We start from the raw sequence: 18,177 nt of genomic DNA on the forward strand, positions 1-18,177 counted from the left end.
GTCAGTGTCATGCTAGTACCGTTCATTGTTAAATATGTTTTCTTCCCTTTGATAGGAGGTTTCAGCTAAAGGAAGGGGATGTAGATCATTGTGATAAATGTTGGGTTCTTTAAAAACGTCCTCCAACCCCCTGGGGGCGTATGTACTAAGAACACACGAGAGCTATGTTCATATGTGATGTGTGGTATGTTGGACACAAGCTTTGTTAAATAAATATCATCACATGGACCACTGACTGTCACTGTATAATTTATCGGATAAACAACAGTATTGTTTCTAAATTTATTTGGGTGCATAGGATGACCTGGGTGGGTGTGGGATTTCCTGGCCTTAAATTGTGTCCCTGTCCGGCCCTCGTCAGTTCTGTGAGATTTACACAATGAGCTCCGTTTTATCTCGTCATTAAGAGTGTATCAGAGATGGGAGGGTGACATGAAGAGTGTGGACTACAGATCATAAATAATCAGGGACTTTCTGTTTTTTAACCCTGCAGGTTTTGAGAGCAGACAGAGAGCCTCCACACCTTCAATGAAGACATCCAGGATATAAGGGTAGGCACTTCAGAACAAAGAGACACTGGTCTGAAAAATTTCTATTGAAGATTTAAGAAGATAAAGCCTTTAGTTTTCATATAAATTACAGCACAGTGAAATTATTTCTTTGCATATTCAAGCTTTGGAAGTTGGGTTCAGATCACAGGGTCTTTATACTTTGAGTTAAACAATTCATAGTGAAATGTTTAATGAAATCTTTCATGACTAAAGTTGATGTTTGTAGTCACTAATAATTTGGTACTGTAGGAGTGACCAAATTATAAACTAGAAATAGCTTTTGCATCACATGTGATATCAGACAACTATCAGACAGATTGAAAGGAAGTTAAATAAAAACAAGCTCATGCCTTAAATACCATTTACTGAGACTTCACCTCAACTTCACCTCAGAATTGTATTTTTTCCTATTTATTTACTTTTTAACTCATTTGTATTCAGTCATGTGCTATTTATTATATGAGCTCCTTTTGTGCTAGAATTGCAGAGTAATCAGAGATGAGTGGGTGAAAAGGGGAAGGTGGATTACAGATAAATATTCAGGGACTTTCTGTTTTGGGGAAGTGCAACATTAAGGATAAAATGATTGGAAAACGGACGATGTTCTCAACACATGGTGCGTGTGTGTGTGTGTGTGTGTGTGTGTGTGTGTGCGTGTACTGATGAGCCAGTATTTTATGCTGTCTGAGGTAATGTAATTACTTTACTCAGTGAAGGAGAGTGATGGGATTCCTTCCTCTATCCAGATTGTGTGTGTGTGTGTGTGTGTGTGTGTGTGTGTGTGTGTGTGTATGTGTGTGTGTGTGTGTGTGTGTGTATTGCTGTCCTTCTCTTAGAAAAGTACAAGATGAATTAAAATAATGCTACAAGATATTCATGTATAGTGGATTATGCTATAAAAAACACGTTCAGGTACAATCCTGGGGGAAAATGGCAAAAAAATGTCAACTTTAACAACGAATCATGGGTCAGAAAGAGATCAAAGAGATGCCCTGCTAAGACCTTTTCTCATTTATTTTTGCCTCAATGAACTGATTGGGGGAAAAGTTAGAAACAGATCTGGTGAGAAATACAACAGTGAAAGCATCTGTCCCACAATGAAGCATGAAGGATGAGATGTGATGAGGTGGGGAATCATTTTAGCTGTTGGTCCTGGTGAAAATTAATAATAAATTTAATAATAAAGTTTATAAAAAAAGCTTTCTGCAGATTTACCCAGAAGGATTAAACATGTAAAAGAAATGAAAGGGAAAAGCTATTTCATACTGTGTTACTTTATCTATTTATGTAACATTTTCTCACCAATAATAGACCATGTCACCAGTTGCCAGATATGAGTATTACACCCCACCCAATTTATAGCAATTAAGACAACTTAAGTCTTCTTTCCATAAACTTCCTTCAAATGCCAGAGGTGTCAGGAATGGCAGGTGAGGACCCAAATGCAAGGCACAGATGAGATTTTAAATTAAGAGTCTTTAATATGAGCTGGTTTAAACAGGGGAGGCACAGTTCAGTAAAACAGAGGGGAAATGCAGAGCAAACAGTCCAGTAATCTGATATTTTGGTAAGCAGAGTGCAGTGTGAGCTACAGCTGAAAACATACAATAACAGAGTAAATAATCGGTAAATAATCCAGAACATGGGCAAACAGGGCAATGCAGGGCAGAAAATAGCAACATAGAACAAGACATGGTCAAACCAGGAAGTGCATTTTAGAGCAGACAGAATCGAGGTCCAGGAACAGACAGAGACAAAATCAGGTAGCTTAGGAACAGAAACAATGGAAGGATGACTAATCAGTAGCACAAGGCAGGCTGAGAAGGCCACCTGGCAAAGAAACATTGTTGGCAGCGTGCTTTCATACTGCATGGTCCGATAAAATGGCCCCTGCCTCTGAAGTGAAATGGAGATTGCGTCTGCAGTTTAAACAATAATTCTAAGTTGATGTTCAAATTAAAAATGATCAGCCAAACTCACAAAGACAGGATTCAGTTGAGGTAGGTTTGTTGAATCCATTTTGAATGAATCCATTTTGAATGTTGAATGAGTGTGTTCAATAAAGTTTAATTTTAACTTTTTAATTTTAATGTGTAATTAATTTTAGACACATTATGTTTGTCAATACCCTTGACTTAGATGAAGATCAGATCACATTTCATGACTAATTTAAAGCAAACTGGTTATTGGAAACTCAATGAGACCCTTTTATGAAATGAAACGTTCAGTATGAAAGTAATAAAATTGTTGACCGGTTTTGGGCTCAGACTAAAGTTATAAATACCTTTTTGAAAATATTGGGAGCTCACTAAATGTGAAATAAGGCATTTAACCATTTCAATAGAGGAGACTCTTCCCTTTGCTAAAAGACAAAATGAATGTAAAATTATAAAAACAATTTTAGAGGTCTCTAGTAAAGGAAATTAAAATTTATTTATAAAAAAAAATAAATGTATTAAAGTATTGGATGTAGACTTTGATAACACTGAAAGCACTGCTGCAGGGCAGGTTAACAAGGTAAAAACATTTATAAAATACCGCCTATAACCATCTTTGCAGTTTTCCAATGATTAACGTTATAGATAAACGCCTCCAGCTCTGACTGACTCTGTGCTTCTCCGTTCAGATAAAGCAGACAGCTGATGACGCACTTTTGAAAGACTACAACGCATGCGCGTAAAAGCAAAGTAAAAAATTCCCTCTTGAATCAAACTGATAAATAATTTTCTTTCCCATCGACCACATAATCATGTCCTGCATTTTAACGTAATATTTATTGTTTATTTATGAAAGTAAAAATTATACTTATAGTTTTATGGGTGGCTGAGATCACAGACAGGGGGCTGGAGCCACCCTAAAAAAAGTCTAGAACCGCCCCTGTATTTGTGGTATTCTAATCAAAACCATTGTGATCAATCTCAGAAATGTGTAACGATTTAAACAGAAATGTGTAACGATTTATTATAAAATAATTCAAAAACCATTGTGTACAAATGAGCTCAACAATCAAAGGTGCAATATTCAAAACCCTATTTTTTCCAATACTGCTCAAACCTTTTTCTCCATTCCACTCCTCCTCACTGTCATTGTCTGTTTCACTGTTCTCACTGTCAGACGGGATTTGCCTAACATTCCGATTCTGCTCTTGTCTTTCATAGAAGAATTTTATGTCCATTTTTCTGTCAAAATGTATTAAAAGAAGTTAAATAAAATAAAAAATAATTAAAAATCATTTGAGGCTTTGTACAAAATACATGTGATAATATGTGATGACATTGTCAGCAGAATGATCACATGAAAAGTAGCCCTTATAACACAAAGCTGACCTGAGGCAACAAAAAAAATAATAATTTAACATTCATTCATTTTCTACCGCTTATCCGAACTTCTCGGGTCACGGGGAGCCTGTGCCTATCTCAGATGTCATCAGGCATCGAGGCAGGATACACCCTGGACGGAGTGCCAACCCATCACAGGGCACACACACACACTCTCATTCACTCACACACTCACACAATATGGACAATATTCCAGAGATGCCAATCAACCTACCACGCATGTCTTTGGACCAGGAAGGAAACCGGAGTACCCGGAGGAAACCCCTGAAGCACGTGGAGAACATGCAAACTCCACACACACAAGGCGGAGGTGGGAATCGAACGGCAAATGTGCTAACCACTAAGCCACCGTGCCCCCCAAATCAAAACCATTGTGATCAATCTCAGAAATGTGTAACGATTTAAACAGAAATGTGTAACGATTTATTATAAAATAATTCAAAAACCATTGTGTACAAATGAGCTCAACAATCAAAGGTGCAATATTCAAAACCCTATTTTTTCCAATACTGCTCAAACCTTTTTCTCCATTCCACTCCTCCTCACTGTCATTGTCTGTTTCACTGTTCTCACTGTCAGACGGGATTTGCCTAACATTCCGATTCTGCTCTTGTCTTTCATAGAAGAATTTTATGTCCATTTTTCTGTCAAAATGTATTAAAAGAAGTTAAATAAAATAAAAAATAATTAAAAATCATTTGAGGCTTTGTACAAAATACATGTGATAATATGTGATGACATTGTCAGCAGAATGATCACATGAAAAGTAGCCCTTATAACACAAAGCTGACCTGAGGCAACAAAAAAAATAATAATTTAACATTCATTCATCTTCTACCGCTTATCCGAACTTCTCGGGTCACGGGGAGCCTGTGCCTATCTCAGATGTCATCAGGCATCGAGGCAGGATACACCCTGGACGGAGTGCCAACCCATCACAGGGCACACACACACACTCTCATTCACTCACACACTCACACAATATGGACAATATTCCAGAGATGCCAATCAACCTACCACGCATGTCTTTGGACCAGGAAGGAAACCGGAGTACCCGGAGGAAACCCCTGAAGCACGTGGAGAACATGCAAACTCCACACACACAAGGCGGAGGTGGGAATCGAACCCCCAACCCTGGAGGTGTGAGGCAAATGTGCTAACCACTAAGCCACCGTGCCCCCCAAATTTTAACATTCAAAAAATAAAAAAAGCATTAAACCAGGACAAAAAGCTGCTCTACACCTCATAAATGCACATATATTTCATTGACAATTAATGTCATTTTAAATAGGATTAACAAAGTATATAATCTTACCTTAGTCTCACACCATGTGCTCCTGTGACCATGTGGCAGAAAAGGAAGTCCCGCCTTCAGATAGTGACTCCCAAATTGTATTGGATAGTTTTTGATAGCTTTTGAATATTTTTGGATGATTGCAAAAATTTAAAGAAATATCCAATGGATATTTGGCTAAAGAAAACTTTCTGTTGGCTGAGGGCAATGCTGTGCAGTACAGGGTTAATGTAAAAACAAAAGCCACAATGAGCCTTAACAAACAGAGCTGCATTTCTGTCGGCACAAAACGGTGAGCCAGTCACGAAGCTTCTCCAGCACATTGTCATGCAGATTATTGCATGTTTACCTTACTCAGGGCTGTCAAGTGTCACGCATTGAGTGTGACGGTCCCTCATTTGGGTCTTTTGTCATGCTCTCCTGCCACACATCGTATTTGTCACGCAGAAAAACTGACTATTTATCATATATTTAATAAGCCGCAGCGCCCAAAACGTATCAGTCCGCACCGCTGTCTCTATGGAACCGGGCAGGAATCAAGCGCGTCTCCCCTGGAGCTCTTAGTCGAGCCTGACACTTATCAGCCAATCAAAAAAAGAGGCTACACAATAGCCAATCAGAAAATAGCACTATTGTATCTGGGTAAGATTTAACACAACAACCAATGAAAAAAAACCCTGGGGGGGTTGGAGATGTCACTCTTGACTGTCTTCAAAACCTGAGAGCCCTGCCTCACTGTAGAAACCTCTGGTGGTTGTATACATGAACACCACTGTTGCTGGTGTCCATGTACTTTGGAGTCTGGCTAAACACATGAATAGCACAATTTTTCTGAGTGGCCTCTGTGCTACTGTTGCGCCACCATTTTGGATCATCAATAATCTATGCCAAGACCTACAACCTCCATGTGATCCACATTTGCACCATGTTACCATGACTACTAGAGCACCAACTCATAACCAAGGCAGAAAATGATAAATTCTACAAAAAAAAACTATCACCTTCCTGGGATATGTTATCAGCTGCCAGGGTGGTTAAAATAGACATCAGTAAGGTATGGGCCATCACAGGTGTCAAGGAACTAAAAGATTTCTAGGCTTTACCAATTTCTACAGGGGATTTAGTTGCAATTACAGCTCTGTCACCACCCCACTCACTGCATTATTAAATGCCAACACGGCATTCAACGAGTGGCAAATCTGACTCCATCCTGACCCTAACATCCCCTTTGTCATAGAAGTGGACGCTTCAAGCTGCGACATCTGGGGCATAGAATTCCAGTAGCACGGCACGGCACCCTAGGCAAACTCCTTCCCTGTGCTTTTCAAGGCAAGGCAAGTTTATTTATACAGTATAGCATATTTCATACACAATGGTAATTCAAAGTGCTTTACATAAAATAAAGTTAAATCATCAAAAATACAATAATAACAACAATAAAACATAGAATTAAAAAACTTTTAAAATGATTTAAAAATTGATTTAAAACAAAATTAAAACAATTAAAAAGAGGAAAGGATTATACATAGTGCAATCAGTTTGGAAGTAGCACAGTGCTCATTCAGAAAATGCACGGTTAAACAGATGAGTTTTGAGTCTAGATTTAAATGTGTAAATGTTTTAGCACGTGATCTCTTCTGGAAGCTGATTTTAACTACAGGCAGCATAATAGCTAAAAGCAGATTCCCCTTGTGTGGTGTGAACCCTTGGTATTTCTAACTGACTCGATCCTAATGATCTGAGTGGTCTGTTTGGTTTATATTCAGTGAGCATATCTGCAATGTATTTATGTCCTTGGCCACTGAGTGATTTATAATTATTTCAATTCATCTTTTCCCAGCCAAACGCAACTAAATCGTTAATCACCACAAAAATCTTTTTTTTTTTTCACTTGCTGCTATGATCCAGTTGACAAAACCCTGATGACTAAACCCATCCTTCTACCCTCCATTTTCATCGTTCCTGTCCGGTGGGATATCATGGAGGAAATACAATGTGCCCAATTTAACAAAACTTCTCCCCCAGTATGTCTGCTGACCCAACAGTATGTTCCCACTGACATCCAGCAAAGAGTCATCCAGTGTGTACAAACCGCACTGAGCTCAGGACATCCAGGACTCCACCATGCAACAAAGATGCTTCAGAAGGCTTTTAGCTGGCCACAGATGTCAAGAACTATGTTGAGTCCTGACCCATCAGTGCTTAAATGAAGATATCATGTCAGCTTCCCTGTCGCCTGTTTATAACCACTCCCCTTATCTCGACACCCATTGTCCAACTTCACAGTCGACTTCATCACAGATCTCCCAAACTCTCATGGCCACACTGCCATTGTGGTAGCAGTGGACCATTTTTTTTTAAGGCCTGTAAGCTGGTGCCCCTAAAGGGTCTACTGACATCATATGAAAACAGCTAAGGCAATTCCCCCTCTGCCCCACCAGCCAGAGCTACCCCCTGAATATTGAGTGATGTCCTGGTCAAGGGACACTTCTGGGTTGCTCTTAAGCCATGTTCATGAAGTATTGGATTTATTTAAATACCAGGCTTTTCATTGCTTTCATTGTTCATTGTTTGCCTGTGTACCAATTTGGTTTTGTTACTTTTACTCACGTATATCGTTGCCTAACTTTTTTTGGATGTTTTCCCCACATATTGTCTTTGCTGTATTCTGGGACGTTTGTGTGTTTCCTCGACTGTTTTGGATTTGTTCAATCTGTGTTCAATAAATAGCACATATTGATTTCACATCTCCTGTCTCTGACTCTACATTACATAAGAAAGCTGAGTCATCTTACTCTGAAACAGAAAGTAAAAGTGTTTCTGTGTAGGGGAAAAACTCTGACCTAAGCACGAGATCATCAAAAAATATTCTTCACTGTCTGTAGCCATCTGTTATCTCTTACAGAATGCTGTTAACAAAAAGTCCCCTAAAGAGCTCAGTCCTTTACAGTAAAATAATATTTTGCAAGTCATCACCACAAATGATTGTTCTGTTTTTCCTCTTTTTTTCCTCCTGTTTGTCATATTCATTTTTATGTTGTACCAGTTTAAATAAAAGCACTCAACTTTTAAGTTATTTTTTTTTTCGTATTTAAACACAGTAAAAATACAGCACTCAGAAAAGCAACATAGAGCACGATTACCTTGTCACAGGGTTTATTTATCTCCTAACACACAGATTAGTTTCATTAAACAAACTTTTTTTTCTGCAACATCCTACTGTATTTATTTTACACACATGTGTATTGGTTTTAATGCTCTTGTAAATGACACACTGCAGAATATCCATTATAGAGTGAATCTCTGTTTAAAACAGCAGAACCAGCATGTTCTTGTGGTGTTCTACTTAGAGCTGTTCTCTCAGTCACAGATGGCTGCTAGTCATTGGTTGTTCTCCTTCATCTAATTAATGAGACTTGGCAGGTCATTGCGATGGTGAAGCTCATTCCCTGTGATCTGTTCTATGGCCTTCATCACATCCTGCATCATCTTCATCACAGGCTCCTGGAGGATGAATCTGCGAGTCAGACCATCAGCCACACTGACCCTCCCACTCAGGACACCCAGAAGATTGACAGCTTCTCTCACTTTCTCCTGGAACTCAGCTACAGACTGACTCTGCTTCTTCACCTTCTGGATTCCTTCACGTATCTGCTTTAGCTGGTCATCTTTCTGGCTGATGTCACATTTGGTCTGTGAAATCTTAGACACGTAGTGAGATACTTTAAGTTCATAGTTTCTCACCTCCTCTTGAGCCACTTGGACAGCTTTGTTTGCTTTATCCAGTTCAACTGCACCACCAATAATCATGGTAGGACCTGAACAGTGAAGAAACAAACTATAGAGTCAGAACAGACACTCACATGAAGGTTATGATGATGAAACAGTTCAGACGTCATTAAATTTATCTGTATGCTGTAATTCTCACCTGCTTACCATCCAATGAAAGGTATAACGAACACTCCTGCCCCAACACCTGTGACAATTTCAGCAATTTCTGTTGTTGTTCTTTCTCTTCTGGATCACCACAGTCACTTATTATGTGAGATTTATAAGGTGAACTTCTTTTATGAGTGTATCATAGCAGGGGCGTAGATTACGCGGGGGACGTGGGGGACATGTCCCCCGCACTTTTTATAAAAAGTAAATTCGTCCCCCTCACTTTTTTAGTGGAGAGTTGTGTTCACCACATGTTGAGGTTTTAATGGAGCAATGTATATAAATGCAGAGTGATTTAAAATTCAAAGAGACAAGAAAGTTTAAGATCGTCTGTACTGTACATGACGTTCACGGCAATCAGTCACTCACTTGTCACGTCATCATCACGCGCCCCCAGTACTGTAGCTCGAGTCGCACCCGCGGTCCAGCGTTCGGTTACGATGAGCTCAAAGGGGCAAAAAATGCTTCACTCCTTTTTTATAAAAATGTCAAGCAGTGTAAGTTGGCACATGGTATCCGAATTGTGTTGCACAATGTTTAGTAACTCTGCCTGTTGCTCTTGTTGAATAATTAGCAAGTTTTAATTTAAAGGATTATAAGGAAAAATAGCTGCTTTGACAAACGTTATATAAACTCTTTTATAACGTCTTTTGTTTTAACAAGTGTGTTATCAAAACCCTTCAAATAAGAATAAAGATAATGTTGAACTGAGATTTTACAGCATGTTTAACTCTGCCAATTCTACATAATATCAAGTATGTGTCACTGTATGTACACGACAGAGACGAGGACGACGAATAGTGACATTAAAGATGTCATTTTAATAATCAGACCAGATTAAACTGGCCACGATCCATTTTTCTTAATTTCCTAATTATTTTACATGGACATCACTAATAACGTCGCTGCTGTCGACCAAAACATCTGAGTGTGAAAAGAAGAAAAAACGGTCTATTGAAGAGTTAGTTACCACCATGTATTAACACACAAACACACACACAAGCACAACCTCAAATGAAATATTCACTAGCATAGTGCACTAGATAACAAGGGCTAAGTGATGATGTAGACTAGTAAAATGTCGTTTCTAATGTTTTAGTAAACATAAATTAAAGAAAAGATTCACAGAAGAAATCAATCAAATGAATCAAATTCATTTTTGCTGGTCGATTTGCTCTTTTTGTTTGTATTTTTTGCATTAAAATCGTATGCAAACGAGGCTTCTTTTAATATAAATAAATACATGTGTATTCTCAGTATTCTAGCTTGGGATGAATGTAATGAATAGAATTAAAATTAAAATAATGATTTAATTGTAATGTAATTGTTTCTCAAAGAAAATATCATGCACTGTTTTCATCATTTGTTTTCATAATTTGAGGAAATGTTTCTTCAACGTGTCAATATTTATGTTGTGTTTTGAACGTACAAAAAAAAATGAAGTATTATTTGAATGTGCAAGTATCCATTACTGTGTGCCATACTGTGCATACACAAAATACAATTTGAAATATGTAAACAATATACTCTTAGTACCATTATAAGGACATCTTTGTACTTTATACTCAAAAGGGTACACATTACTACCTTAGAGTACCAATGTGTACCTTAATGTACAATTATACATTTTTGGGGTTAAATAAGGTACAAAGATGTCCTTTTAAGGGTACTGTCCCAGTGGCAAGCTGTTCTATTTCTCTCTTTCTTTCTGTTTTATAATCACATATAATCATAACGCATATAAAGCATGATTAAAAAAATCATGATTAAAAATAAAACCTGTGATTTACACAAGGGTTAACTGAAAAAAAAACCCAGATAAACACTAGACATCCACCACCAGAATACCCCCCCCCCCCTTACGTCAGAATATAAAAACAGAGGCTTTTAGTTTTGATGCAGTGAACCATTCGAGTCACAGAGCAGACAGAGAACCTCCACACCGTCACTGAAGACTTTCAGCATATCCAGGTAGGAAGAAACTGTTCTGAATTTCTCTTAAAGGTCCTTCTTAATGCACATATTTACTCCTTTAATCCTTTGTTAATGTTATTCTAGTAGCATTATTCACCTTCCCTGTTACTAACTAGGCATAATCTCAAAACAGCAACAAAAAAGATTATTTGTGAAAAATTAATGTATTGTTATAATTTTTTGTATGAACTTACTTTTAAAGATGTTTACTGTTATAAATAATTTCTCTGTGAATACTGGTATATGTAGTGGGTTTTCTTCTGCGTTGTGTATTTTTAGAATGAAAGAGACTTCTCAGGATCTCTCATCTGCATTACACATAGATAGGGTGACCAGACGTCCTCTTTTACCCGGACATGTCCTCTTTTTGAAACCTAAAAATGTGTCCGGGCGGAATTTCTAAATCGTCCGGGATTTTGTTATTCTAGCCTCAAACGTGTTTACGGCGAATTTGCATTGCTCTCTGTTTCATTCACATACTAGTCCCGCCCCCTACAGTTCACTTTGTATTGAGTGGAAGTGTAAGGTGTAGAGCTGCCGTCATTGGTCAATAGTATTCTCTGTACACATTTAATTGGTCAGTCACCTCAAGCGCCTTGTTTACCGCTGACAAAGCTCATGGCTACTCGGCATCTTCAGCCGAAACACAAGTGTAAGTTCACTGACGAATTAAAACAAAAATTCTTACTTAATGAGTAATCGTAGACTGTTGGGAAAGATTCAGTCCTCTGAAAAATATGCCCCACGTGAGGAGGACTGACCGGTTAAATTATATTTAACATACCGGTTAAAGCCCCGCCCATTTCAAAACATTCCCCGCCTACTTCCGGGTTAGACCCCACCCACGCGCGCTGAAGTGTCCTCTTTTTCACACACCCAAATCTGGTCACCCTTAGACACCATCAGGCAGTAACAGGATTACGTCTGTTCTAGAAGTGCCTCTCAAAGGTGCCGTCTGTTCTAGAAGTGCCTCTCAAAGGTGCCGTCTGTTCTAGAAGTGCCTCTCAAAGGTGCCGTCTGTTCTAGAAGTGCCTCTCAAAGGTGCCGTCTGTTCTAGAAGTGCCTCTCAAAGGTGCCGTCTGTTCTAGAAGTGCCTCTCAAAGGTGCCGTCTGTTCTAGAAGTGCCTCTCAAAGGTGCCGTCTGTTCTAGAAGTGCCTCTCAAAGGTGCCGTCTGTTCTAGAAGTGCCTCTCAAAGGTGCCGTCTGTTCTAGAAGTGCCTCTCAAAGGTGCCGTCTGTTCTAGAAGTGCCTCTCAAAGGTGCCGTCTGTTCTAGAAGTGCCTCTCAAAGGTGCCGTCTGTTCTAGAAGTGCCTCTCAAACATCTTAAAGGTTAATGTTTTCAAAAAGAAAGAGAGGAAACAAAACCAATAAAGAAATAAAATTTATATTTGTAGAAAAAGAAATAAAAAAATAACATTTTGCTTCTGGTCACATGACCATTCATAACTATGCAATTGCTTCTGAGAAGAATTTCAAAATAAAAGCCTTGTTTTTAGTGCAAATAATTAATAGTAATTTAAATAATTAATAATAATTTAAATAATCTAGTGTAACAACACTACACTCGCCACATATATACTCACTCCAATGTAGAAAGATGGATCATCTGACTCGAAAAGTAATCAAACATCGCATCAGCTGCTGATCGGCCGTTTCCGGCGCGCACCAATCCGGTACGAATTCCGTAATTTCCGACCCTTTAAATCCCCTTTTCTCAAGCTGCTTCTCGCACATCGCTGCTGCTGCATTTCAGATCCCCTCCTCCAACCCCAACTCCTCCTAGCCAGAACCCGTTGTCCAGTCCGATTAAGTTATCTTCACGTATTCGTATTGTTTTCTGGATCAGAAATAGGGTGAAGTCCTTGTGTAGGTTTCAAGTGTCATTCACTTCACTAATGATTTTGAATTATTAGCATGGAACCAGGCAAGAATTCTGCCTCCTTTGTCCTGTGAGAGAGAATATTCCACTTAATAGGTTTAGGACTAGAAGAAAACCTTATTGTTAAAAAGCAGCAAGTGTTGATTAAAGCAGATTCATAAAATTGTTACAGTACAAGTTCATTCATCACATTTAAGATAAGATAAGATGAGATATACCTTTATTCGTCCCACAATGGGGAAATTTCTCTGTTACAGCAGCAAAGAGAAAGAAATGCAAATATCTAACAGAATAGAGACATAATATAATATACAGTACTGTATATACACAATATACAGCTTGTCCAGTCTCTTCCTTTTTGCAGTAGAGATGCTGCTGCACCAACATACCACACCATAGAATATGGCTGAGGCCACCACAGAGTCAAAAAAGGTCTTCAGTAGCTCTCCCTGCACTGCAAAAGACCTTAGTCTCGTCAGCAGAAAAAGTCTGCTCTGCCCTTTCCTACAGATTGCCTCAGTGTTGTCTGTCCAGTCCAGTTTGCTGTTCAGATGAACAAACACATCGAACACTATTTTTTAATTTTTTTTATGGTTTTCACAATAGGATGATTTATTACATAAAACAATTAAAAAATGTCTGATTCCGCTGGGCTCATTTCACCATCAATACTACAGAGGAAAGCAGATTTGTATCAAAAAACAAAAAACCTTCTATAATGTAACCGCTCGTGAAGTCATGATGTAGCAGTCTTGTGATAATATGGATCCAAGATTTCACTGCGTTTCTGACACTACTGTAACCGAGCGTTTAACATCAGGTTCGCTTAAACTGAAATATAAGGAAATAAGGAACAGAGGCTCATTATTATTATTCTATAATATTATTATTATTATTATTATTATTATTAATAATAATAATAATACATCATCCATGTTGAGGTGCTGGGAACCATTTCAGCTGTTGGTCCTGGTGAAAAGTGCACTAATAATATAGTTTATAAAAAGCTGCACATAGGTTTATCCACAAGGCGAAAACGTTTAAAGAAACCAAGTGGTAAAGGTTTTCCATACTAAATCACTATCTATTTATTTAATCTGTTCTAATTTTCTGACCACTGATTTGACTTTAAGACCTTTAATATATTAAATTAATGGTTCATCACTGACATAACACCTAATATTTAACATACTGAGAATCTTAAAGTCTCTATAATATTAAACACAATCACATCTAACTTGTCTAGTTTTCAAGCAAGTTGAAGTTGAGTGTTGAAGTGTTGAAACTTTTTGTTAATTCTGTTAGTTTTATCAGATGTAAACACTCCACCTTTACTCATGTGTCCACCAAATAACTAAACCCACCAAAAGTAAGAGCTCTCAGATGTTGTCTCTGTGCATCATGGTTCAGATTTTTTATTATGGTTTGCACTGTAAGTGTACAAATTGTTCTCTGCTGGCACCCAAGAAGGCAGCCATGGTGATGTCATTATTATTATTTTTTTTTTCTTTTTGTTTTTAGTAGGAAAAAAGAAGCCATGGATTCGCAAATTGTAAAGAAAACTCAAAGCCTCACCACAGCTGAGGAGATGAGGAACCAAACCAAGCTTGTGATGCAGCCGTATGCCAACTGGGAGGAGTATCTGACTCCTGCTCCTCTCTCCATAGCCATCCTGGGAGAGCTGGTCTTCATCTCCTCCAAAACAGATTTCTCCATCAACAAGAACCCACCTAAAGTTGGCTACAAGTTCATCAAATACCCAGATTCATTTCGTGCCTGCCTCATGCAGGTGTGTAACTCAGGCTGGTGGGCTTTCAACGAGGCCCATAAGAACATGGATCAGATTAGACTTTACACCATGACAGTTCCTGATTACATGAAGATGGCTGTGAAGATCCTGTTCCAAGGCAGTGATGAGGTTGTTGAAGCTCACCTCCCTGACCAGCTGGAGAACATCCGTGTTGTTGCAGATGACTGTCTTGAGCTGGCCAAATCAACAGAAGATCATTTCACTGTTGTCATCAACATTATCCACGAACTGCTGGAAGCATGTGTAAATGCTGAGCACTTTTATGGAGAGGAGCTGGAGGAAATCAAGAGGAAACTGGAGGAAGCCAATCTGAGAAAACAGTCATCAGAAGAAGCAACTAAACGCTCAGAGAAGGCACTGAAGTACATGGAAAAGCAGCTGAATGAAGCACAAGAAAGTTACAGCAAAGCAATGGATTCAATGCCCAGTGGATGGGAAATGATGGGAATGGATTTGGTTGAAGGCATAACTGAGGCCTACGCAACTCTTATTAATAGAATAGTATCCATGGGACCTGAAATGTTAATACAGAATTCTCTTAAAACAAAAATGTCTAAAAGTCCAGAACCTGAAGCTGATAGCATAGATGAAATAATTATTTATAGTAAATCTACAGAAATCCTGAAATGCACAGAGAATATTCAAGAGATTGTGATTGAAAACACAATTAACTGGAAAGATTTGTATGATCAAAAACACAAAACTACAAAGACAAATTTTCAGGCAGATCAGTTCAAACGAATCAGGGAGAGTTTAAAAGAATTTCCAGACTGCAAAACAAAAGAGAAAGCTCAAAACATCTGTACCAAAGGCATCGAGATCTGTGAAGAACTAGCAAAGTATACACCAGAACAGAAATGTGAAGAAGCCAAAACAAATGAGTTGATTAAACTGATCAGAAACCTGAATGAATCAGCTCGTAAGTTTGACAGCAAAAGTAAATCTGTCACAAAGTCTCCTGCTCTGACTCCAAAACTACCAATGATGTATAAAGAAGAAAGTAACACTGGGAAGGTGAAAACTTCACAAAGGGCATCAGATAATGCCAGGTTCCGCATAGAGCAGAGCCGCACTCAACTGGACCAGAGCAGAGAGACCTATGAGAAGAGTGTAGAAAACATGGAGAAGAACCAAAAGGAGCTGACTGACATCCTGATCACCATGAGGAAGTGTGAGATCAAAGAGATAGACTTTAACACCACTATAAAAATGTTGGTTAAGGGTATGGATGCCATGGGAAGAGTGAAGGAGCAGTGGGAGAAGATGGTGCGCTTCTTTCAGATGGTGTCCAACATTGTGAAAATCCACCTGACCAGAACCCTTAAAAATTTTGTATCCACATCTCAGAAGACACAGAAGCTTTCCTACAATGGAAAGCTCTTCTCCAAAGATCTGCTCTACAATCAAGCCTTTCAAGCCACTAACATCGCCAACCTTGTCAACATGATCTCTACAACCTACACTGAGGTGTCCACCAAACACATCATGGATCGTGTCAGCACTCTGGGAAAACTGATGGTCATGGACAAGGAAAAGGCAGAGGGCAAGGAGTTTCAGTTTGAGGTTGATCAGTTACGGAACTCCTGTGATGGGGCTCAGAAAGCCATCTTAGTCCTTGTCCTCAAGAACAAGAAGGAGTTTGAAGAGAAGTGTCTTGCAAGAATTGAGAAGATTGATAAAGAGTTGCTCGCCATTCTCCCTGCTGCTGCTCCAGAAGAGATAAAGAGCATTCAAGCAGCTGTTAAAAGTGGATTCACAGAAGAAGATGAATCAGCCTACGTCTGAGTGAATAAACAAAAGTTCTTCTCTACAATTATATCCAATAAAGCTCCTAAAGTATAAAACAAGTGCATTACACTGTAATTAGCACAGTGTTCGTATTCAAGCTTCTTCTCATAAATATCATGTGAGCATCATGTCATTCATTTGTCACTTTTAATTAACTTGCTTTTTCTAATTACATTTACATTACAAATATTATACACACATGTAATATTCTTGTGTATGTTAATATGTGTATGTATTAATGCTCTGTCTTAACAGCAAAGTGACAAATTTATTCTGCTTCAAACTATTCTCTAATACACAATATAACGTATATATTTTTCCATTAGCTTTGCATTTAACAAAAAAATAAAGATTTCTTACTTGTGTTTATTATTTAGTACTCAGTAGTTTACTTAAGTGATAAATTTCTAAAATGATAAAAGTCGTTTACTTCACCTCCTTCTTCAGGTTTACAATTATAAAGACTAAACTCTTATAAATGGATGTGTTTTTATTATTTTTTCAGTGTTAGTGTTGATGTTAAATTGGTCCTCTATCACTGTACCAACCCAAATGTACCAGAAAAATCTACTAGAAGATTCTGACATAAAATAATTGCCTTACAATTTGGATTTGTTTGTTTGCACTTTGCCAGAATAAACGCTTTCTGTAATTTCATTCATTTTGTCTACTTTTCTGATTTCTCCTTGGGGATTAATAAAGTTCTCCACTAATAATACTTTGTTGTAACACTTGTTAAGCTATTGTAAGAGGGACTATACACTCTCAGATGAATCTCCAGTCTCCTGCAAATGGGTCCATCAGAATAATGCAGGTATTCATGAAAATATGGAACTTTTCCTACTTTTATTAGTTAGCGTTCATGAGGTTTTGAACACCACACGTTACAACTTATTACACAACTTCCTGCACATACTTTACCTGCACGTACAAAGACACATACGTCAGCACACCAAATCCTAATAACACAATTACCTCCATAGACAAAATAAACACACAAAAATAAATCTCACACTATCGTTATGGCAACATTTACCTGTATGTAGAAATGTTGAGGAATGTTGATAGTTAAACAGTCTACTGCCAAATTAAACAAATAGACAAACCTATCACAAAAAGGGGTGGTGGGGGTGTGGTGGGTTAGAGGTTAGGGTTAGGGTACAGACAGCAGGGCAGATTTTTTATACTGTTTGTCTGACTATTGTAGTCACATCTGCGTACTGTATACTTTTTCATAACACTGTTGCTAAAGTAATAGTGCAAGTGTTTGTGTATGCATGTGTGTGTGTGTGTGTGTGTGTGTGTGTGTGTGTGAGTCTGCAAGCGTGTCTGAGTTATACGTGATACTGTGTTTGTCTCATATTCATAAATGTTGCCATACAGCACCCTCTGCTGTTACCTTATGTTGTGATTCTGTTTGCTTGCTTGCTTATTGATTGATTGATTGATTGATTGATTGATTGATTGCACTAATTATAATTCAATAAATATCTTTAGCAAGGTTCCATACTAATCCATGTCCTTAGCTTGTCTTCAGCAAAAAGGTTTGCAGGCTTCTTTGTGCATCATCTTTAGAAGAGGCTTCCTTCTGGGACGACAGCCAT

At 38.2% G+C, this 18,177-nt stretch overlaps 1 protein-coding gene and 1 pseudogene across 1 annotated transcript; one reads left to right on the forward strand and one right to left on the reverse strand.

Moving 5' to 3' along the window:
- The window catches only part of LOC132842591 (uncharacterized), a 522,997-nt pseudogene that overhangs the window by 373,224 nt on the left and 131,596 nt on the right, over positions 1-18,177 (reverse strand).
- LOC132842567 (myosin-13-like) lies at positions 11,032-17,215 on the forward strand. The gene is made up of 2 exons (XM_060865302.1): positions 11,032-11,093; positions 14,497-17,215. The coding sequence occupies exon 2, from the start codon at positions 14,513-14,515 to the stop codon at positions 16,568-16,570; it is 2,058 nt and encodes a 685-aa protein (XP_060721285.1). The 5' UTR covers positions 11,032-11,093; positions 14,497-14,512; the 3' UTR covers positions 16,571-17,215.

The sequence above is a fragment of the Tachysurus vachellii genome, chromosome 3 (genome assembly GCF_030014155.1).
Source record: "Tachysurus vachellii isolate PV-2020 chromosome 3, HZAU_Pvac_v1, whole genome shotgun sequence".
In the NCBI taxonomy this organism is placed as follows: domain Eukaryota; kingdom Metazoa; phylum Chordata; class Actinopteri; order Siluriformes; family Bagridae; genus Tachysurus; species Tachysurus vachellii.

Bases quoted from the DNA above. Each gene is read 5' to 3' on its own strand.
- LOC132842567 (XM_060865302.1), top strand. From the start codon at position 14,513: ATGGATTCGCAAATTGTAAAGAAAACTCAAAGCCTCACCACAGCTGAG.